The sequence below is a fragment of the Argiope bruennichi genome, chromosome 3, assembly GCF_947563725.1.
Source record: "Argiope bruennichi chromosome 3, qqArgBrue1.1, whole genome shotgun sequence".
In the NCBI taxonomy this organism is placed as follows: domain Eukaryota; kingdom Metazoa; phylum Arthropoda; class Arachnida; order Araneae; family Araneidae; genus Argiope; species Argiope bruennichi.
This window is the reverse complement of record NC_079153.1, coordinates 65,752,137-65,777,133: the sequence shown is the minus strand read 5'-3', so window position 1 is coordinate 65,777,133 and position 24,997 is coordinate 65,752,137. Positions and strand designations below refer to the sequence as shown.

The 24,997-nt window shown below is 27.5% G+C and overlaps 3 protein-coding genes across 7 annotated transcripts in view; 2 read left to right on the top strand and 1 right to left on the bottom strand.

Annotated features, from left to right (window-relative positions):
• LOC129963454 (thymosin beta-like) overlaps positions 1–1,305 on the top strand; it is a 32,637-nt gene extending 31,332 nt beyond the window's left edge. For all 5 annotated transcript variants that reach the window (XM_056077830.1, XM_056077829.1, XM_056077834.1 and 2 more), the window contains 2 exons: positions 217–330; positions 832–1,305. In XM_056077830.1, the coding sequence (XP_055933805.1) occupies positions 217–330; positions 832–860 (143 nt within the window). In that variant the 3' untranslated portion in view covers positions 861–1,305. The remainder of the gene's footprint in view (positions 1–216; positions 331–831) is intronic.
• An 8,481-nt stretch (positions 1,306–9,786) lies between these two features.
• On the top strand, positions 9,787–12,249 carry LOC129964303 (exonuclease 3'-5' domain-containing protein 2-like). Its single transcript, XM_056079083.1, has one exon. The coding sequence runs from the start codon at positions 9,993–9,995 to the stop codon at positions 11,670–11,672; it is 1,680 nt and encodes a 559-aa protein (XP_055935058.1). The 5' UTR covers positions 9,787–9,992; the 3' UTR covers positions 11,673–12,249.
• Positions 12,250–13,864: 1,615 nt separating this feature from the next.
• LOC129963043 (exosome complex exonuclease RRP44-like) overlaps positions 13,865–24,997 on the bottom strand; it is a 29,263-nt gene continuing 18,130 nt past the window's right edge. Inside the window, exons 13-22 of the mRNA XM_056077055.1 lie at positions 24,690–24,774; positions 23,653–23,780; positions 23,401–23,487; positions 21,847–22,003; positions 16,227–16,447; positions 14,766–14,856; positions 14,604–14,681; positions 14,353–14,514; positions 14,060–14,182; positions 13,865–13,970 (exon numbers count right to left, since the gene is read on the bottom strand). Coding sequence (XP_055933030.1) covers positions 13,905–13,970; positions 14,060–14,182; positions 14,353–14,514; positions 14,604–14,681; positions 14,766–14,856; positions 16,227–16,447; positions 21,847–22,003; positions 23,401–23,487; positions 23,653–23,780; positions 24,690–24,774 — 1,198 coding nt within the window. The 3' untranslated portion in view covers positions 13,865–13,904. The remainder of the gene's footprint in view (positions 13,971–14,059; positions 14,183–14,352; positions 14,515–14,603; positions 14,682–14,765; positions 14,857–16,226; positions 16,448–21,846; positions 22,004–23,400; positions 23,488–23,652; positions 23,781–24,689; positions 24,775–24,997) is intronic.

The following is a 24,997-nucleotide window of genomic DNA, read 5'->3' as shown; positions in this document are numbered from 1 at the left end:
TTTGTCAATGACAATTCTGTTGTAGTTTATATCACTTTCAACAGCAGAAAACAAGGGGTGAAACTTGGCTTTTATTCTAAGTCAGTTTCGTGAAGATTGTGAAGAGTTTTAATTCATTTGTACCATTTTCTGCCTTATCTGTTTTCACTGCAATAATAATAAAAAAAAACTGTTTAGTTTAAATTCAAAGTATTTAATGATTTAATTATATTTTAGTTATTGAGCAAGAAAAGGGACATCAGAAGCTGGTGCAAGGTATTGAAAATTTTGATACATCAAATTTGAAGCATGCTGAAACACTGGAGAAAAATCCTTTGCCAACTAAAGAAGGTAAATTGGATTTATGTGACTTTTTTAAAAGTATATCTAATCATATTTTTTGACATTATAGAATTAAATTATAAATTCAAAAGTTACAATATGCATTTAGTATTTATCTATTCAGTAGACTTGATCTAAAGGAGAGAAATTATTTAATAAATGTAAAACTATATAAACAACAGTAAAATTCTTTAGAATTTAAACTTTGCTGGATTTTGGAAACCTTTTAGCTTTTAATACTGTATAAACTGTTGGACTTATGAGCTTACATTTTAATTTCACTGGCTCTCTATAACTGGTATTATTTATAGGGCCAGTTTATAAAATTAATGATTTTATAAAAAGCATTCATTGATAAATGTTAAGATTCAGTGAGTTACATCAGATTACATTTTTAATCCAAAAAGTCGAGAATGTAAGTATCTTTGAATTAAGAAATGTTTTTAAGAAAATGGAGATTTTACTTGTGTTGAATTTTCATATAATAATCTTGGGTATTTTAATTTCCAGCCATTGCAATGGAGAAAAGTGCTGCCTAGTTATCTTCAAGCTGAATCTGTTTCAACCACTCACATTTTGTATCTGTAGCGTTTATGTGTATATCCACAATGGATCTCTTCCTTGTATTTGTTGGAAATGTATCTATTATTACAGGTTTACTTATAGAAAAACTTCATATTTTTATAAGCTCATGAATATGTTCTTGATAAAGAAATTTTGAAGATTCATAATTAGTTCCTTTTTTTTTTTCTGGTACAATGTGCAGAATTTTCTACATCAAGATTTTTAAAATTATGTAATATTGAACTGACCGAATCTGTTATACTTTACTAGTCTAAGGCGGCAATTCATTTTCTTATGGCTTTGTGAAAATTTCATTCCTGTTTCTATGTAAGTTTACATTTTTGATACTTAAATGGATATTTTTAAATATTTTGCTTGTGAATTGTTTTTGTATCTTCATTAAAAGACTTATGACATATATGTATAATTTCATTTACTTTTATAAAGTCATTCTATCATATTTCATAACATACATACACACACACACACAGTTATAATATTAAAAGTGTATTCAAATTTATAGTTTTAAGAGTATGCATTTTTTAGATGAATAGTCATTGCTTATAAAATCTTAATAGACATTTAAATTAGTTCTAAAACCAAATATATCGCAAAGTTTTGATAATTTTTAATATATTATCAGCACTTTAAATTAATAATTATTGAATCTGTGTAGTTATTAAACTTTGCTTCATTCATAATTTCATTTGTTTTAGCCAGAATACTATTTGAATACTTTATACTTTTACTACAAATCAGTAAATATGATTACTAACAAGATTTCTATGTTCTTTATTTCACCTCCCATTTTCATAGCATTAACACTAGAGTCATAATTAGGGTTGCCTGTATTTGTTGTCTCCAATTATTAGGATGTTTTAGAAAAATAATTTTATTTACATTTTAACTAAAGAAATTAAACGTTTGATTTTTACGAGCTTCTCCGAGGCAGTGTGAGAGAGAGTTCCGAAGATAAGGAGAGAGAATGGCTTTTTAGCAATACTTGCATAATGAACGGCATGGCAGTTACGTCACACACAGCCTCTCAGTGGAGCCTGTAGTTTACAAATTTTTGATAGGCATTCAATACACTGGACTATCTGCACGTTTTTAGATTTTGCTTGATGCCAACAGGATTAGTTCATTACTATCATAAGACACTAAATGTGGTGGAAAGGAATAAATCAAGTCTTTATAAATAACTGGAAATTAATAAAATACAACTTAAAGCTTCCAAAAACGCTTATTAGGAGATAATTGTTTTTCTTATTTGATTAACAAGTATGCACTGGTTTTTTTATGTTCCTATTTAGTAATCGGCTTTCCAATTGGTTGAAAGTTTATTTTCAGGTATAAAAATGAGCATTTCACATTTTTATTATGAACTAATCCACTAAATAAGATATGCTAATGCATTCGCATTTTTTATTAATGTGGCATTTGAATGTGTTTGTTTGAGCATAGTCTTCAGATCATAACTACATCTTTAAAATTCAATACCATGTCAGTGTGAGGAAATTTGATTCCTGATGGTAAATATTATAATGTACCCGGCTCTAGTACACTCTATCAAACTGTATAAAAGCTGTTAATTTCTGCAAATGTGTGTATATTCAATAGTGGCCAAAATTGTGGTCATTTGGGAAATTTTGTATGATTATAGAAAATGTTACATTTCACAAAATGCAGTCCTGTATATCATTTTACAGATTTTAGAATGGATTTTAATACAAAAACAAATTTTAAATATTTGCAATACAATAAAGTCAAGCAGCAATAATTATCTAGATAAATTGGATACTGATGATTGTAGCGAGTTATCAGTACTTGGTACGGTAGCATTTACTTTTTATTATAGCTTCACATTAATGTTTCATTGAGCTGAGAGAGTTTTAAGTTCTTCCTTTATTATTACAAGATAATAGGAAGCAATTATGATCTCATTTAGTTCTCTTTTATTTAATGGATGTCTTCATTCATACAATGATAACAATTTAATGCACTTTGTACTAAATTACTCTTTTGATATTTTTGCTAAGCTGCAAAGAACTGAAGCCTGCTGAAAAATAAATGATGCGTTGTTGGGAAAGAGATCACTATTCTAGAGCCAAAACTTATACCTTCTACCAGTGAAATGTATTTCCTTACATTTAGTGTCCCATCGATAATATGAAGGCGACTAATACCCTCTGCTAACATGCATGACTAAATCATAACATTAACAGTTCTTCAGTTACTTGAATGCAATTAGGATATAGATCTTTACCTATTCTACAAATTGTATATTTTCCCCCATCACTACTGAATAACAATACCTGTTAAGAATTCAGTTAACCATGTGATCTTCCTGGGCGGAGCAAGCTGCCAATCATGTATCAAGCTGCAATCATGTAAGTATTTTTTTCCCCCATAAGGGAACTTGACTCCTGTACAAGGGGGAGTGTGATCTCGGCTCTCTCCCAAGAAATTTTATGTGTAGTTCTCTACGCCTACTACACTATGGCGTACTCGTGTGCCTTTTGTTGTTGTTACCAATAAACCACAATTTTCACTATCAAATAAATTATTGTGTAATCATGAAGTGCAACAATTATTTTACTTAATACCTTAGATTCACATGTGTACCTTTGCCCACTATAATCTTTTTTTTATGTACATCTGTAAACTAAGATAAAACTTTTTTCAAGGAATTCCACCTCTTAGTCCAGCATCTAATAATCTTGAACTGACAGAAACACCAGCAACATTTAATTGATTTCTGATGGTTGCTGATGAAATTCTATTATCAACATTTGTGGTACACCTTTCTCTGCCTTTCCCTGCTTTGTTTTTTATTGAATTTGTCTCCTGATATCATACACAAAGGTTTTGGACTCCAGATCTAGTCACTGAACAACCATCTATCTGTCTTGCAATTTCACCCTAGTAAAAACCACATTCTTGTAACACGATAATCCCAGTTCTCTTTCTAGGTGTCCAATTTATTTTATTTGATGTCACTACTTCTTGACTAAATATTAGAAATATTTACAAAAATCCCTTACTTGTAACTTGATAACTTATAAAATAGTCTTCCTTCTACAGAACAAAGCACAATAAACTTTAAACATGCCAGCCTTTGCTGGCATTATTAATATTTCTTGTTCTGGGAACCAATCGGTGATTTGTCAGGAAAGTTAGAAATTACAATATACTCTATCACTGTGTTTGTTTGTCAGATGAAAGTATAACTTTTTTCTATTGAAATCAGTTAAATTCTATTTAAAATATGGAAGGGTTTGCATTTTATGAAATGCTACATTTTCTATAAGCATGCAAAGTTAGAAAACCAAAAGTGTCCACAATTTGGGCCACCACTATATATTTTCTTTTCATATTGTAAATTATACAAGCTCAAATATCAAATGCAAGTTATATATATATTTATATATATATATAAAAATTTCAGACTAATAAAATTTAAATTGCTGTTTTAAAGGAGGGGTTGATGAATCACAAGTTGAAACTTAACATTAGGAAGTATGTCAATTTTTTCAACCTGTCAATCATTTATACCTTGGCTATTAAAACTTCACAGATTAAGTTTCATACTTAAAAAGTATATATATTGGAAACATTTTATTGACAGTATTGCTTGTAACTTCAACCCTATCTTGTATTTTTTGGTAATCTTACAGAATCTGAATTTTATCAATACAACAAGCTCAGTTTGAATTTATATTTAGATTATTCTAAGAGTTATTTCCACAGAAAATTTAGGATTTTAGATTTAATTGTCCAAACCAAAATTGGGTAACACTGTGAAATTTTTGTGACCATATATAACAATTCAACCTTTCATTGCTGTTTCATATTGAATGCTTTTTACAGCTTTGATAAACTAATTAGGAGGTATTAAGAGCAAACGTTTACCTATAAAAGCCTACAGATGTAGGACAGTCCTTGTAGCGCCCATAAGATTGGCTCTGATCCATACAAATACTCTAATAATCATGGCGTTTTGCTGGTAACAGAATTTTCTCACATCAGCAACTGCTCAACTGATGCTTTCTTTTTCACCATCACTAAGAGGCAGACTGCTACGGCATGTAATGAAACTATATTGGATGGTTAAGTTATAACACATTTCAAAATGGATGTTATCCTATACCTGTACTACCACTGGCAATTTTCAAATACAAAAATCCTCTATGCTTCAGTGAAATATGTTTTGAAAATATTTTTTTTAATCAAAATAGGGTTAGATAAAGATGTTTACATTTGGCCAAAAGGTGAAATCAGATTATTCTTAAAATTAAGAGCTGTAACAACTACAAATAAGCCAAAAAAGGAACACATTTATTGTAAAATACTTTAGGCTCCTTTCTGTAAATAAAAATTGTTCTAAATATATATAGACGGCAATTTCTATATTTAAAATATTGATAATGAAAAATAATTGAGATTGTATTCTACAGAAAAAGAAAATATTTAATGTATGGAATGTTTTTAATATATATATATATATATATATATATATATATTAATTACATGGTTCATTCATGGCTTGCCATTCTTATTTTCTGTTGAAATGGTAGCTTCACAATCCCTTTCTTCATCATCCATTGCAAAAATTAGATGTGTTTGTTCATTTGAACAGCTATTTGTTCCCGCAAGTTTCATTTATGACCTCTTCTATTTCTTGAAGTAATTCATTCATAACCATATAAGCTTTGGATTTTATATTTTGAATCCATCTGAATATATTTGACTGCATTAAAGTTGCAATGGTATGATGGAAGACAAAGTATTTAAAAACTGTGTTCTTATAATATCAAATTTATAAATAAAAATTGGAGGCATTCAATTTTAGTAGTTGTAATAATTAAATTTAATCTAATTTAATAAAGTTCCCCAAAGAAAAGATTGCAAACTTCATGGTACTAGATCAATATTTTGCAACAGTCTTGATTCAAAAGGATTTCACCTCAAGAACAAGTTGTAGCATGGTTTTATCGATTTAAATCTGCAACATAAGTATAGCATAAATTTTAGAGAAATTCAGTTGTAATCTATTAACAAAGTTCAAATTCAAGATCCACAATTCATAAGTGGCATGAAAGATTTATGACAAGTAGTGCATTTTCAAAAAACCAAAATCAGAATGAAGCTATGATGAAATTATACAAACTGAAGAATGTTTTTATCATTACCTTCATAAATCTATTTGCCATGCGGCCCAGTAATTACAAATACTAAGATCAACTGTAGATGTAGTGTATAAACTCCAACTGTTGCATGAATTAAAGCCTGACGATAAGCTTTAATGTCATACAGACATTTGCAAAATAAAAAGATGATGAAAATTTTCTAGCAATGTTTCACATATTATGAACCAATACAATATTCGAATATGGGGATTACGAAATTTTCATGCCATACCAGAGGCAGTAAGAGATGACCCTAATTCTACTGAAATGCAAATCACTTTATTAAAAAAAATTACTCAATTCTATTAAAACAGAATGGCACCCTTTTTCGTGTATAATTAGCAATTAACAAGAAAAGAAAAAATGGTGTTTATCTTATTATAACAGGGTTTATTTGATTATTCTCCTTGAAAATGAGCACTCATACTATTGGTGGGTATTTAGGTGAGAAGGAACCATTTCAGTTCTGCATCTTCTTCATAATAATATTCTCCATCAGCTGACTCCATTAAAAAATTCTTTCCTCGTGTGGTTATCCTGCTTGTTGCACCTATTTTTTCTTACTTCTAACTATGCAGAGAGAAAAAAAATTGCAGTTTATAACTTTCCCATATTCTTTTCCCTCCTTAATCCTAATAATAATTACATGACACATAACCACTAGTGAAAAACAAGCTAATAACAGAAGATAAACATTTTTCTTTAAATAAATACTCTAATCGAGAACTTTAATTATATTATAATTAAAATTAGAACTACTGTTGTCTCAAAATTCACATTAGAAAAATTCACAATATGGCTGAAAAATTATTTCAAATAATGTATATAGATGGCACTCTTCTGAAGTTTAGGCAGCATCAGATCCTTGGATTATCAACTGGATATTATCTCAAATGAATTTAATATCACTTTCTTTCTTTCTTTTCTTTTCTTTCTTTCTTTTTTTTTTTTTTTTTTGCAAATAAAGAAATAAATTATCTGTTATTTTTACACACAAATATCTGTCAACCAGTTGATTTGCTCATCCTAATAATAGCATAATAAAACTAAGCTAATTTAAAATTTGCAAGACCACACTACGAATTAGATATATTCAAGTATGTAAATTTAACATATATTAACTGTAAGATGATATGAAAATTTATATAGCAAAATATGATGTCCATTTTTAAGCTAAAAATGGTACATTTTTTTATATTTAGTAAATAAATAATAAATAATTTCATTAATAAAAAATAATGATAAATAAAAATTTTATTAGATTATAAGTCAGTTTACAGTATATAGAAGTTTACACTAGAAGTATAATGAAATTTTAAATAAATTAATACTACTCATGTTAAAGAAATTATATATTTAAAGAAGTTAAAGGAGTCCCCCTTCTGTTTTTATTTGAAGTAATATGCAATGACAACAAGTGAAATAAGGGACAAAAAAATTTTTCTCTTTATAATAACTGATTATGTTATACTTAACTACAGAAAACATGTCAAGACACAAAACTGTTTTAATAAAAAAGTTTTTAATTTGAATTAACATATTACAAAGTATATTATATGCCAAATTTAAAATTAGTAAATTTACAATTTTTGAGCAAGTTGAAAATATTAGTTAATGTGGGGAGAGAAGAAAAACTTGGAAATATAGAAAAGAAATATAGCATATAAAATATATTATAATTTGAAATATATTTTTAAGCATGAAAAGAGACATATATTCTTCCATCTAATTAAAACTGGTATTTACAAATTAACAGCGAAGAATTGACTATTCGTTTGCGAAAATACGATTTTCCTGCAAACGCTGTATAAACAGATGCTTGTTGTCTTCTTGTAAGTTAAAAGTGCGCTTAGAGGTTGGCACATTTTGGCACTACATTTAGCAAGCTTTGGTTCTTTCACTGTTAATTATTATGAACCAATTTTCTCCACCTTCTGTCAGATTGTGCCAAACAGTCTAAAACTCGTCATATATTAAGTAAAGAAGACAGACATGTTACCATATTTGGCAACTTAGTGCTTTTAAAAAGGCAAGCCTTTATTGCTTTAAAAAAATTTGCTGAATGATATGCAATTATTAGCATTTACCTTAACATTTTGCAATACAGGCTCAATACTAATTATTCCTTTTAAATCTCATGTTTTTATAGAGGTTCTTTCAGTCAAATATTTTAAATTATGAAAAGTTGCCAATTTAATTTTTTTAATTAACATTTTATACACAGTTTACAGGAAGAAAATCGTACTTTCATCAATGAATCGCCAATCCTTCATTGTTAATTAATAAGTACCAAAAAATAATTAAAATATGCTTTGAAAGACATTCTGAATAATACAAACTGTACAGATAGAATCACAAGAAACTTCAATTTAATTTAACTCAAAAACATGATACATCGCCAGATTAATATTTTAACAATAAATAAATCATGCAAATTGGCAATATGCCAATATATTGAAGCCATTCGTTAATTTTGTTATATTTAATTCTAAAATTGACGAGTTATTGCATTAAAAAATTCTGTTAGATATTGTATTATGTTTCGATTCTTAGGTTTCTTTCAAGAGTTTGAGAATTAATAATGCGAGAAATCGCTTTAATCTGCAGTAATAACTGATTGTGTTTTGGCAATTATGATAGATTGGGATTATCCGGTCTACCATTTTCGCCAAACGGGATGTTATCGCCAAAAGGTAGCTTCGCGAAGGTATCCTTTAGCGCATTTCGTGAGGATTGACGCATTTTCCCGAGCGTTGACAGGTCGACGGGATAGTCCCAAAGTATCAATTATAATTAAAAGTATTTATAACAATGCGTTAAAGCTGAAGGGAGGATCAAACAACTAATTAAAATATTATAAAAAAAATCATAAAAAGTGTGTGTGTGTGTGTTTTTCAGAATTTCAATATATACTAAAATCATTTTTGAGAGTTAAAGGTAATTTTTATTTTTGAATAACCCTCTTAAATATAGGAAGAAAGCACCAAATATGGTAAACTTTTTATATAAAAATATTGATACTCAATTTTTGAGAAAAAATATAGTTATGATATAAAAAGTATGAAATCTGTTAACTTCAAACTATAAGTGAGCCATAACAACTCGAGAATAATAATTAAAAAAAATACATTGAGCATTTAAAGACATTCATACAGATTGTCAAAATTTTGAAATGATTATCATCTAATTATTTTGATATGTTCTTTGACTTACTTTTTAATAAAGCAAATTCTAACAAATATATGAAATTAAATCAATGCTAAGAATTTATTCAAGCAATATATTAATACTAAAAACTTCCAGCAAAGTACACTTAAGAAAAACATAAAAATCCCGCGTTTAAAGATAATGTATACTATAAACGAAACTGAAACTTAAATTAAGGCAAGTTACAGTTAAAATGTTTCTTCATGAACTTTCTGGGTTTGTCATAAAAATGGAACGATGAACAGCATACAAGGATACTTAACAGACTACTTCTTTGGCAATTTTGTTGCATTCTGGCTATTGAATATATTTTAAGCGGAAAAGACAAACAAGTTTTTTTTGTTGAATGAGGTATATTTCCGAATTCTTGTTGACATTGTCTTTACTTTCACGTAAACTAATAATTGTACTAACCGATTTAAGATTATGCAGCGAAATCAAAGCAATCAATCAAACATCTACGACTTAATAATCGATATATTACGATACGATTGAGCTAATCAACGTTAAGAAAATTTATTTTACTATATACACGTGTAATAATGTAAATAACTCGTAAACAATAATATCGCATCCAATTTTATCAAATTCATTCAGCTTTCATCATTCTAACGAAGTAAATGTAAAATTTTGTACTTTAGTCATTTTTCATTTTGCAATCGTAAAGTATAGTCACCGTGGAAAATTCTCCATAATATATATGTAGCAAAAATGTCTCTATCGAAAATTTTTTCATTAAAGTCAATTGCTGTAACTTCAGCAATCGGACTCCTTGTTTGTAAATTCGCCATCTCAAAGTATTTAAAACGTAACATGCATAAGCATATTCTCATTGAAACGATTGAAGATTGGAACCGGTATGAATCTGAAATTCTCAAAGTATTTAAGGATTGTAAAATGATTGGCATTGACTGTGAATGGGTTACTGCTGATGAAAGAAAACCTGTTTCTCTTTTACAGTTAGCAACTGATTCTGGTTTTTGTGTATTAGTGCGACTATTTCTTTTACCTGTCTGGTTAATACCTCCAGCATTAACTAACTTATTGGCTGATGAAAGAATTTTAAAAGTTGGTGTTGGCGTTGCAGAAGATGCCAATAAGCTATTCAACGATTACTGTTTAGAAGTGCAAGGATTTCTGGATCTGCGATATTTAGCCAAGGATTTAAAAGAATTTCAGGGTAAAAATATGAGTTTAAAGAGTCTTGGTAGAGAACTTTTAGGTATTGATCTGAATAAAAGTAGAGAACTGCGTTGCAGTGATTGGAATGCTGATAAATTATCAGAAGATCAAGTGAAATATGCTGCAGAGGATGCTGTAATTTCAGCAAAAATATTTATTGAAATACAAAAACGCAATAGAAATTGGCTTCTAAGGGATAGTGACAATTTCTTGAAAGAAATTGAAACATATGTTGACGTTCCTTTCAAGCAAGTACTTGTAAACAACAATAATAAAAAAACTGTTGGTACATTTTCTTTGAAAAAGCCTCACAAGACACGATACAGCAAACCAAGGCAAAGGCCTATGTATGATAACTGTCAACTTGTTGCTCCTGATGGGGAATTATTATGCAGTTGTGATAAAGGGAAAGCAGAATGGTATGTGTATAAAGGTTTGGGTGAAAAAATATCTGATGAACCATTTACAGTTCGTTTGAATTTCGAACCATCTGGACGACCTACCTTGGATAATGTATTTTATACTATGGAAAAATCAAATCAATGTGTTGTTTGTGGAAAAACTGAAAACTTTCATCGTAAACTTGTTGTACCCTCTGAATATAGAAGATATTTTCCTAATTTGATGAAGAAGAATTTATCTCATGATGTACTTTTATTATGTGTTCACTGTCATAAGAAAAGTAACATATTGGACCAACAAATGCGCCAGAAATTAGCTGAATTATGCGATGCTCCTTTAGGTTGTAGGAAGAATGTAAAGTATAAATTTAATCCGGAATTAGCAAGGGTTAAATCTGCTGCTACAGCCCTTTGTACAAATGGTAATAAAATACCTGAATGGCGCCAGCAAGAATTAAAAAAAGTGATTTCTGATTATTATAATATCTCAGAAGTAACGGATGAAATTTTAAGTGAGGCTGCTAATATTGAAGTTAGTGCCTTAAATGATTCTTTTGTGCCACATGGGCTTAAAGTATATCAATATTTTTGTGAAAATGGTGGCTTAATTCAATTGGAAAAATTGTGGAGACAACATTTTCTTGATACAATGCAACCACAATTTTTGCCAGCAATGTGGTCTGTCGAACATAATCATAAGAGATTAGCTCTTCAAGTGATAAATCATGAAAGGGATGTTGATTTCGAGGAATCAATTCTTGGTCTTACACCTGAACTAGTAGAAGAAATTCAAGAACTTAATTCTTGAGTTAAAAAATATTACTGCTATTGGTATGTGATATTTTCGTAATATAATTTTTAAAAATATCTATAGATTCATTTTCAAAGCTCAGAACTTTGTTGTTTTTTTATTTGTGTAATTGCTTGAAGTTTTAAGTATATAATATATTTCCTCCTTTGAGCTTATTTAAGATCCTATACAAATGATATAGTATTTAATTCAATATAATTTTTTTTACATAGAATTTATGTAATTTTTAAAGCATGAATATTTTATCTGAGAATAGTTGCTCAAGATTTTTTTTTTTTTTTTGTACTTCTAAAGATAACTGTGATAATAAATTTATCATTTAAAATATTGGTGCTATATTTACTATCAAACATATCCATTAATAAGCTATAAAAAGGAGAAAATTTGTTTGATTCATGTCCTCTACAATTAACTTAAGTATCACTGTTGAAAAATACCACAATTGAATGGATAAGTTTCAGGAATAAGATAACAGCATACATTTCAAGTAATTGCAAATATATGTTTCAATTTGTCATTATTACTATTATATAATATCATGACTATTAATATATATTTAATACAGCACATTAAAATTTGCAATAGTTAGAATAAATAGTATATTTTTATATAATATTATGTACATGGTACAATTTTTAATTAATATATGCATTCCTTAATTATATAAAAAATTATATTTAATTTTCCTTTACATCAGGAAATAAAGGTGAATATTTAATTTATACATATTCAGAATATGTAAAAATATTTTTTTTTCATGTATCAAATATTAAATATTATTTTTTACAAAATAATTTGTATTAATATAAAAAAAATTTATTATCTAGTTAAAAATTTTAGTTAATACTCAAGAAGCAGAGTTTGGCCTTAAAAATTTTTCTTTTTGGGAAAGTAAATAAATATTTCACATCTTGTTTGGAGTGTTGAAGTTATTATCAGCTATAAATAATGGATTTTAATATTTAGTTAAATATAAAACACTATATTATTTTAAAAATTAATTGAAACAAATAAGGAATTTGGCTACTTTGATATCAGTTTTATTTTAAGTGTACAAACACGTTTTTAGACTAAATGATTGACACTTACAATTAGAAAACTATGTTAACAGAGTATATGATTTTATCTTTCCATAATGGACATACTTTTAAAGAACAATTCACTCATGCTATTTTTATTGGCAGGTGTATTTAAAATTCCATGAACATGAAAAATGTTCTCAAATAATAATAAAATAAATCCTTAACATAAAATGTTAATTTCAAACTTAAATTTCATTTCTTTTTTTTCCTTAAAATTGGCTATTATAATGCCATCCGAGATCATAAAGCAACATTTTTAGAATAAAACTTTTTTTTTTTCAGTCCGCAAAAAACTGGTTGCAAATTTCATTTATTTTTCAAGAAACAAACAAAAAATTAAGTTCTTTTCCAAAGCCTTGAGTACAGCAAAATAACATTAATAGAATTTAAAAAGACTGGGAACTCTATATAAATTATTTCTTTGAGTCACTTAAGAGAATTACTTACTTTTGCATTTCCTTATTTGTAAATAAATTTTGTAATTTCATATAAAATGACACATTGAAATAAGGGATAGATTGATTAAAATGAGCATGAATAGATTAAGTCAAGACTGGATATGTGAAATTCTAATAGTCTAAATAAAATAGTATCTGAAACAGTGTGTGTTGAAAATATTAAATGAGAAAAGAAAAGCTATAAATTAAAAGTACTAATTTATATGTAATCAAATTATTAATGTGAATATTCATAAGCCATATTTAAATAAAAAGTACTTGCTTCTCATGATGCTTTTAACTAGCACAACAGTTCATTCCTATGCATTTTAATTTTATTATGTAAAATGTTAATGAATGTAATAATTTATTAAAATAATAAAATGTGTATTAGTTACATATGAGTATGTCCTGTTATAAAAATGAATATTAAACTGCTCCAGACAATAATTCTCAAATTTATAACAAAATTCTCAATTTATTAACCTAATTTTACTATATATGTCCAGCACGTGATATGTAAAAAAATTGAATAAAATCTTTGATTATCAAGTGCTTCCTGCCCTTAATATTTAGGTATTTTTATTGTCCTCAATGCTTTTTTCTTCGATATTTGGTACAGAAAAGTTAGGTTTAAAATTTTAATATGACAAAAATTATCCACAACATATAAATAAAATATTCATTTATTAAAAAAAAAAAACCGCTTTTTACATTGTTTTCTGCTTCTTAAGAGGTGGCTCTTCTGTCAAAGGTGGGACACTAAATCCAGGTATCTGTAAATAAAATAATGATTATTACATACATTAATTGTGAAAACAGTTTAATTTCTTTACAAGTAAAATAACTATCAAATAATTCTTACAAAAGGTTTGACAAGCTTCAATGTTGTCTTTTGATGCTGAATGTTAGTTTTATCAATATGAAGTTGAACTGTCACTGGATCAAATTGTCTTAGAGTAACTCCAGCAGCAGATTGTGTAGGTCCCTGCATAAATAATAATAATAATTTTTTTTATTGATGCAAGTAAATTAATTATTTAGTCATAGTTTTCACATACAAACAATACCCTATATTACAAAAAATATTTATTAAAAGACATATTGAGAAAATGGATATTGTTTTATTTAATTTAAAATTATAGCTAAAAACATCACCTCTTCATCATAAGTAAAAATGATTTCATCATCAGTCTTTTTGGAGGAATTAAGATATAAAGTACACTCCAGACCAAATCGAGGCAAAAGAACTTGTAAAGCATTCTCACGAATAAATAGAATGTATCCTTCTTCTTCAACAGTTTTGTCTTTGAAGAATATCTGTTAATAAAGAAAAATATTAAAACATTCAATTGAAATTTGTACCAAGTTTGTTTAAGCATTTGTTAAAATTAATGATTATTACTTACATGTGTGTAAAGATTCACTGAAGCTCTTCCGCAATACTGAGCTTGTTTGTGACGATAATTCAAATTATTACAGAGTTCCTGTTAAATGAAAATTTTAAAAAATAAGAGAAGTAATAAAAATTCAGTAACAGTTTCTTTCTTTGAAAAAATGAAGTAACAAACCTGTGTTTTATTTTTATCTACAAGAGAGGGGTATGTCACATCAGCTCCAATAGCAACTGCTAACAGCCTATGTACTATGACATCAGAATATCTAAATGATGAATATAAAGTTTTTTTTTAATGTAATGTTCATAGCAACAAGGCAAATAACAATGTTAATAATGCACTATATAATAAACATAGTCATATATGAATATTTCTCAGATACATTGACTTGCATTCCAAAAATTAATTATAAAATTGTCTGAAAGATCTCACATTTTTTAAAAGTCTATTCATTTTATCCAGCATTAGGAAACAATACAAGAGAGAATGAAAACAATGCATAGCATTTCAAAGTGATAGCTCACCACTGAAAAAAATGTTTATCTAGATTTTTAAATATGTCTTTTTTTTTTAATTCAAACAATCATTATTCTTATCACAAAAAGATGATGTATAAATTATATTCAGGAGAAAAACATTAGTTGTGGTGGTTTAAACTGTTTGAAATAAAACCAGTCCAGAAAGTTTTAGATCAGAAAGCCCCATCATTTGAATTTTTACTAGTGTCTAATAGATTTTTCAAACAAATTATTTTTTAAGTCAGATTCAAAAGGTGATGAATACATAAGAAAATGAAGTTAGTGGTAAGCATTATGCAGATGGAAAACTTAAAACAAGTTGATCATTTAATTTCTAGCAATTAGATGATTGTATATATAATGATTTAATTCCTTACTAAATCCATTTCACACTTAAAAGGATACTTGAAATATGCTTTTCAAAAATAATTACTTCTCATGCTTCATGTAAATCATATTAATAAAACTGAATACTGCATTTTTTTACTGAATTATAATGTCAATAGAAATGATAATTTCATTATAGTTCTTGGGGAAATTTTTCTTTTATGCAATTTTTTTACCAATTCCAAATGCAATTTTAAGTTAAAACTAAATTATTACAAAATTCATAAAAATAACTTTTTAATGTTTCATAATCAAAAGGGGGGGGGAAGTAATTTAAAATTAATAATAGACTTATTCCTTGGATAATTTATGCACAAATTTTATAACTGAAACAATTTCTGATCTTTGTCTCTTTTTGAAAAGAATAATTTTTTTAAAAAGTGTTTGAGAATCAATGCTTCATAAATGCAGAATATAAATGCATTTGAAACAAAATAATTATTAATGCTCATTTAATCATATTTAAGAAATATCTTTCCCACTCCTCTTCAGTTGATAAAGTTGAAAAATATTATTTACATTAAATATGTGGTATTTCTAATAACAATGCTTTTAAAGTTCAGAAGTAGCTACATTGATATTCTAATTAATCATAGGAAATAAATTAAATTCCAGCTATTCTTACCAAATTTAATGAGTAGATTTTCTATCAATAATATCTAACAATACCAGTTTTAAAAATTAACACTGAATATGACAAAATTATTAATTTTTATAAAATGCTATTTACCTTCTTATGGGAGATGTGAAATGAGTATATATGGGGACAGCCAAGCCATAATGAAAGTAGTCAGACATAGGCAAAACACCACTACTGAAGTATAATGCTTGAGCCATACATCGAGTGGCAACCATTCGAAGCATTGTATTAAAATAAGGATTTTCAGGTACAACAGCAGCATCTAATGATTCTGCTAAAGCTTTTCCAGAATGAACTTCTATCTTCAAACCCTATGAAAGAAAAACAATATTCTGTACAAAATAACTAAAATAACCAACAATTACCATTTAAATAGCATATTAAAAAATATAAAAATATAATTTTAGTGAAAAGAGTTTATGGTAATAAATCAGGGGTGTTTGTGGGACCCCAAAAAATCCCCTGAAACTTTTACGGACTTACTACCGACATTTTGGAGTTTCGAGAAAGGGGGGGGGGCAGAAATGAAAAATTACAATTATCAAGTATTGAATGACCTAATTATAAAAGTTCAATGAATTACTTTTTTTGCAAAATTAATAACCATACATTTTCAAACATATAAACTACTACATTTTATGTAAATATTTTAAATTACCTGAATTAATTCTTTTAAAAAAATTATCTAATTTCTGCTGCTTTTTTTTATTTTCTGATGTTTGTGGGCTTGTCTTTCTTTTGTGGTGAACTTCATAATTGCAGGAAGGTTGACTTTTATTTTCCTCATTTACAGTTGAAGAAATTTCCTCGAGAATTGCACATGCAGAGGTAGAAGCAGTTTGCTTTTCTGCTAATGTAGAAAGTTTTTCAGAGACTATTATAGGTGACTCATCTGAAATACATGTTTTTAAGTCCTCTTGATATGTTTTCCAACTTCTGTTCATATTTAGTAAGAGATCTTTGTGAATTGGATCAGTCATTGGATTTTTTGAGCCATATTTTTCACATGAGGTTTCTTTAGAAGCCATTAAATCATATTTAATAGTCTGCACTGCATCTAGGGAATCAATCTTAAGAGAGGTTCTATAGTCAGTGACAAGTGTATCCATTAAGTTGAATGCACTTTCCACTAATGGGCCATGGAAGCAGCTAAGGCAGGCTTTGTCCAATTTAGCCAATGTAGGATACTTATAATCATTTGTGAAATCATCTTTTAAATTAAAAACTTTAGACCAATATTTATCAATTGTATACTTGACTTGATTTCCACTTTCATCAGATGTGTAGAGCATTTCTTTGGTGATATCAATATCACTCTGGTATAACCTTATTTCAGCTTCTACTTTTGACTTTTCATTATCACTAAAAATATGGGGCATAAAAGATGATAATTTTTCAAAAGCTAATATTATACTGGTTTTACCTCTTAGCTCTGGATCTAATGCTGTAAAACTAATTAGATATGAATTTTTAAGGGGTAATTTCTGTTTCATATGCTGTGCTGTATTAGTATAAGCTTTCATCAGAGAAATTTGGAATTCTTTTGCTATTGGATGATTTTTTGATAATTTCTTCAGGAGAGTGGAAGCTTCTGCACCAGTAAATATTACTTTGCTAGGTAGATGGAATTCTGGATTTGTGACATCAACCTTTAATAAATCATTATAAGGTGTGCACTCTATATTTTCTGGCTTCATAAAAAAAGAGAAAAATTTTGCCATCAATTTATAAATACTGGAATGTATTAAATGAAGCATTGGTTTTTTTTTTTTTGTTTCAAATAATTTAATATATGTGTTGAACTCTGGTAATACTGCTGAATATAATGCCATATGCAATAAAGTTTTGTTTTGCATAACAAATAACCCATTTAGTATTCCTTTTTTCCGAGCTAAAGCATCCTTTGTGAGTTGTTGGGAATGCAAGCAAGAATACACCCCTTCAACAATTTTTTTCTGAGCTGCAGAAATATTTATTTTATTGTATACAGTTTCAACATAAGAAAAATAATCCCCTTTATCAGTTTTATCCAAGTAGTGAAAATAAAATGCAATAAGAGCATCCCACAGATCTTTGATTCTTTCTAAAACACATAAAATGTACACCCACCTATTCGTCTGGTCTCTTCAAGGACTTAAGTCTTTTAATGGCAAGGGATTCACAGATTTTGAAAAAAATTTTCTCTTTTACTGCAACTTTTCATATCAAAATAGATGTCATCAAACAAATCTTCTAAGTATCTATCAAAACATGAAACAAATTTTTTTGCACAGTTATTAGCTGTGTGACATGTGTCACCATCAATATCTAATAAGTGGGGTGCTTTGTTTGATCGTAGTCTGGTTTCAACACCCTTTTTTTTTCCACGCATGGTGTTACATGAGTCCATTAATACACTAATTAAGTTTGCCCATGGAATATTATTATCTTCAATAGTATTAACAACTGCGTTAAAAACAGCTTCTGAATTGCAAGATTCCATCTTTAGAGATGCAAAATGATGAACTACAACTTCATTTTGATTGTTGTCATAAAACTGCACCAATATTGCCAGTATACTTTCTTGATCATTGCTAGTACTTTCATCCAAATTTAGAGAAAATGGAGTCTCCTTTAAAGTTTTAATGATATTTTCCTTAATAGTTTTCGCGAGCCCATATTTCTTCTTATAACATGAAGTAGTCCTGGGCATTTCCAACGAGTTTAGTGCCGTCTGGTCGCGGCTCAACTGTTTGCAGAGTTCAATTAAATTGGGAGATACATTGAAAGAAAGAGAATTCTCGGCGATAAACGAAGTTATTAATACCTCTTGGCGTGCTTTTCTTGTCACTATATCCAATGGCCGAGCATCAGTCTCCAGTAAGTCATCAGTATTTTTTGAATTAGCATAATTACTTAAAGTCATTGAATGTCTAATGCACTTTGAATATTTTATGTGCGTCACAGTTTTAGAATGATTTGTGAAAGCCTTGAATCCTTCCCCACCATACTTCAGCAGTGAGTTACAAAAAACACAATATGCTTGTCCAGCAACATTTATTTTCTTGCACCATGCGCCGATGGTATCCCCATTACCATCTCTCCGTTCAATCCAATTCCATCTAAATGCATTCCAGACACCTTCTTCTAATTGTATAATATCACTATTTATATCGAGAAATTTCATAGTGAAATTCTCTTGCGTACATAAATAAAAAAATATTTCAATAAGCGAAACGAAAAATTTACACGTGCATCAATAAATGAAACGAAAATTTTACACAGCGGAGAAAAAAAAGTTGCGAAGCGATCAATGACAAATAGCTAATACGGCGAAAAATCCCCCTTCTCTACTTATTGGCGCCACGCCAGGAGAGATAAGACCTTTGAACCCAGAGTCACGTGATCGCACATCTGGTCGAACGAAGTCTCCCCCTTTTTTTTCTGGCGCGCCTACTTGCCGAAAAGAATCCAGAAGAGAATGTCCGAGAACCGGGGGAATAAGTCATAACTCGCAATAAGGAAAGAACGAAAAAGAATTTTCTTCTCCCTTTTCACGCATTATCACTGCCTTTGGAGAAAGAAAGGAAAAGTTTTCACCACACACACTGACCTTGCGTTTTCTGCTTTCAAAGCAAACAAAATTACCCAGATCAAAATAAATAATTCATTATTATTCCTACTTCCTTTTGAACGACGATCCCCGGAATTTCCGGGTATCGAAGTTCAAAATCCCCGGAATTCCGGGGTTTTCCCGGAGCACAAACACCCCTGATAAATGCAAATGCATTTGTTCAAACTACAAAATTTAATATGCATGGTAAGATAACAATGTAAAGGAATTGTATCATTTCATTTAACCTCAATAAGAAGATAAACAATATGTTCTCTTTGAAAATAATACTTAAAAAACAACTTTAAAACGTTCTTTCTTTAAAGCTTACATTTCAAAAAATATTTTATATTTTAACTCTTATTTATTTACTTCTGGTCCTCAATTTAAAGCTATTGCATATGGCAAAAGCTTTAAGTTGGATGACTTTTCTAGAGTAATATAGCAATTAAAGAACAAATTTAGAAAATTCTTCTGTTTCAACTGATATTAAAAAACAAACATAGCTGTATTCCTTTCATCAGGCACTTTTTTTTTTTTTAATTTGCTATGTGTACAGGTATTAAAATCAAGTACAAATAAATGATGTTCATGATTTCAAATGGAAGATAATGCTATGGTAAAGATTTTTTTTAATCATTCATTAATTTTTGTCCATAAATAAAACGACAATGATGTCACCCCCTTTTTTCCCAGAGGTATGCTCACTCTTTGGCCATAAATGGATGAGTGCTAGTTAATAATACAAAGTGACAGACAATAAAGTAGTCAAGCTAGTACACAACAACAGGGATGGGTTTAAAAAAAAAGCTAATTTAAAAATAATTTAAAACCACTTTAATAACTAAATGTTATTAAAGTAGCCTTGAAATACACTCAATATCAACAGAAAAACTTCAATATGGGCATGATGATGTTAATGAGATGTCGTGATATGGTAGCTAGAAAATATTGATCTGATGGTTAACAATATGCTATTCTTAAATTTTTTATTTGAAAAAAAAAATTATATAGTCTTACTTTTAGAACACTTTTTAATGTGGTTTTACTTTTTGGAACATGAAAAGACTTATATTATTAGATTTACTTATTAAATGATTATATTTATTATATTCATGGTATATATTTCCTTATTTTTTATATTGAAAGATTAAAACATTATACAGTGTCTCACAAAAGTGATGGGACACTTGTGCTTTACAAAAGGAAACTGTAATAAAATAAATTAAAAAAACATGTACAAATTTTTTGTGGGCGTGTTTCATACTTGAATTTAGTAACAATTATTACATAATATACATTTTGTCAAAATATTAATCTAATAAAAATACAATTGTTTAGAAATAGCTCACATAAGTGATGGGACACCATTAGATATGCAATAAAAATATTTTTGTTTTTTTATTTTTACTCAAAAGCAAATGGCAATAATTTATAAAATCGTCTGCAGTATTTCTCTCCAGTTTGTTTGTTCCAGTTCGCCTGAAATTCGAAAATTAGTTATTAATTTGCATATTGAACGTGGAAAATCTATTAGAAAATCTGCTGAAACAGTTAACTTGAGTCATTCAACAGTTTTCAATATCATTAAACGATATAAAAAGAATCATATTATTCAGGATAAAAGAAGACCTGCCCGACCATCAAAGCTATCCAATGAAATAAAGCGAATTATCATTCGAAAAATTAAAAAAAGAATTTTTTTAATCTAAAGCTAATTTTTCCTCTTAGATGTTATGCCATGGGCAACGCTGTGTGGGTACTGCTAATATATATATATATATTATAGAGGATGTTACACAATATTTGTCTTCTTTTTCTTTCTCTTCCTTTCTTCTTTCTTTTCCTCTCTTCCTTTTCTTGTTCAAGTTTTTTGTTAGATAACTGAGATTCCATAATATATAATTTTTAAAAATAGTTATAAAGAATTTTTTTAAAAAAGCTGAATATATAATAGATATTAGCAACTGTCAACAATTAACAAATGATAGCATTTATATCACAATATCTATGTTACAAATATTTATTTAAAAATAACCTTAAAAATAGTATATATATATATACACAAAGAAGCACATTTTAAAAGAAAAATAAAAAGTTCAAAAATGATTATTTTACTTTAGAAAGACCAGCTTTGATAAGAGGTTCAAAATTAGACACTGCAGGTGCAGGATGCCTTCTGAGAAGAGCACATTCTGGAAATTCTTCATGAATTCGCTTAGCTACAGAAATATTAGCCAGCAACATAAATTCCTCAACCATGGAATTTGTTTCTCTATGATATAAAATACAAATATACATGTAATTATTAAAAAAAAAAGCTACAATGAATTCTATAAAGAAGAAAATGGTTTTTATTCATTAATAAAAATTAATGAAATAATAATGAAACTTTCTTTACAGAAAAATTACTCTAAAAATTAAAATCATCTATATTTCTATAAACTAAAAGCAGTATTGTGAAAGGATTCAGATTTATTTATATCTTTTATTTATTTTTTTAAAATTGAGCACATATAGTAATCTTTCAGATTTTCTCTCTGTCAAAAGAAAAAAAGAAGTCATTTGAGAAGTAACAAATAAGTTAAATTTTCAAAAGTAGAAAGCACATTTCAAAGTTAAGAAATCACTAAAAACATATTAATGCACTGTTGTTATGGTAGAAATTGTTAAAAACATACTAATAACCAATGCATTGTTGTATAACAAGAAATCTTAAAGTGAACATCAATGTTGAACTATTAACTTACATCATCTATTTATAATCATAATCATCTATTTATTTTTGTTTATCATTAAAATATATAATAACATCAAAATATTTTGTATATAATTCATTCTGAATCATCAATTCTATTTTCATACTAGTAAAACCTATCAGTTTAAAAGGTATAATCAAAATACTACATTAATCCATTATGTAAAATGAAATATTACAAAAATTTCATTAAAAATTAAACAACATAATAAACGTTTCAAAACAATTTTTATTTATGAATTCTAATTTAAATACTATTTAATTTCCATAATGAATATTTTGAATAAAAATCTATTTTTCTCAGCAACTTTTCAGTAATGAGATAAAGATAATCAAGGTTACTAGAATATATAAATTGCAGAGCAAATATCCAAAAACATGCAGTATAAAGCAATATTAAATTTCTGATATCTCAAATAAATATTCTCTGTTCAGGAATAAACATTAATTAAAAATTGAATAACATAAATTAATGATTATGATAAAAGATTCATGTCATGGAGACGGGCCTATTAGAATATTAAGATACAATTTGAACAAAAATAACCTTTTTAATCTAATTTAAATACAAGATTTTTTAGTGTATATTATTAAGTGATAAAAAAAATAAGTTATTCTTTTTTTAACTCTCAGAATTGAAAAATATTTAGATGTTAACTTAGAAAAAAATGTCTTATTTTTTACAAGTTAATCAAGTAAGTCTGATGATTACATAGAAATATTAACAAACCCTTTTAGGTGCTTAAAGTAAATATCATTTGGTATAAATTCAAAAGGAAATTTCAATATAAAAACATTTTATAGATCTTTAAATACTAAAAGAAAGTATTGAATATATTCAAAGAAAAAATTTATATATCTTAATGTTTCAAATATAAGTTAAAGTAAATAATACTGTATCAATAATGTCATACTTCAATTCTTTTTTTTCAACATCTATGGGATCATGTGTTTCAGTATCCATGGCAAATCGAACTTCTGTAGATGCTAGTGAAAGTGCGCTAAAATAAAATTCAATGAAATAAAGTAATTTAAATGTATAACTCTGGTATTTTTGTGCACAACATTGGTAAATGAAAAAGAAACTATTTTCAAGATTTCTTAAATAAAAAACATAATAAAGTAATAAAGCAATAATTATTCAATAAAATTTCCTTTTTACATACCCATTATCAATTCTTTTTTTCTTTAGAAGCTTAGCTAATTTGTTCAAGAATCTTAAACTTATTGTTATTTCATCATTAAGAGATTTGTCATCTATTCGTAATTGAGCTTCAGCATAGGTTAAAGCAGCCTAAAGTTGATACATACATACAAAAAATCAAATCAAATCAATCAAAATATCATACTATTATAAAAGATTTAGTAATAACAAACAATAACTGAACTATTTCATAACAATTTAACAATGTTTAAAATCTCATCTTTAGATTATACATGATTGATTTTAATATTTCTTTTATTTTTATTTAAAAAATGAATAGTAAAATTAAATAATATTCAGATCATTATATGCTAATAGTGAATCTAAAAGAATATTTCATAGCAATAAAAAATGTAATTCAATTTAAAATGTATAATTTAAATATTAGTAATGTGATTTTACAAATATTCTTCGAAAAATATAATTTCTAGATTTAATTTGTAACATTGTAATCTTTTATTCTATTGCATATCTTTTGTTAAATGAGTGAATTGTTACAGGAGACAACAAATCACCATTTTAGATCTGATGTTTTTATTTTACATATTTAGCAAATTGGACATATCAAAATATACCAATAGATAAAAACAACACAATATATATATATATATATATATATATATATATATATATATATATATATATATATATACTCCTCGTTTCTTCCTTCTTATATGCTTCTTCCCTGCTTGGAGATTAATTTTCTCACCAGACTGTCAAAAGGATCATCAGAAAAAACTTACAGATATAAAAATCCTTTTTTTTTTTTTTTTTTTTTCCCTAATAAAATAATGCAAGCAAATGTGGACACATGCTAAAAAAGCCCAAAAATAAAGAATTGGAAAAAATGTAATATGAACATTTATCAAGGTATATCAACAAAAATTTTATTATCTCCAATACATATTTAAATTCAAAAATTTTAAAAATTGCATTTTCTTTTTATCAAACTTATATTATTAAAAAATTTTCAGCACTAAACATTTCTAAAAGGCTTACCTTTGATTTTATAACAGATTTAAAAAAGGATGATTTAAGGATTTTAGCTTCTTCAGTCATCTCCCAAATTACAGAGAATGCAAACCTATAAAAATTATGAGAGATAAAAACACATATTTTAGGAAATAATCACAACTTCAAAATTCACTATAAAAAGAGAGAAGATATTATAGAAATATACAAAAGAAAAAATAACAATGAAAGAGATACACAGATACATTAATATACCCCAAATGCATTTTTTTAAAAATTCCTGTATCAAAATTATGAAATATGCTCGTACTATTTACCAACCATTAACAATATAA

What these genes read in the sequence shown, in the direction of transcription:
- LOC129964303 (XM_056079083.1), top strand. Translation starts at nt 9,993, where the DNA reads ATGTCTCTATCGAAAATTTTTTCATTAAAGTCAATTGCTGTAACTTCA.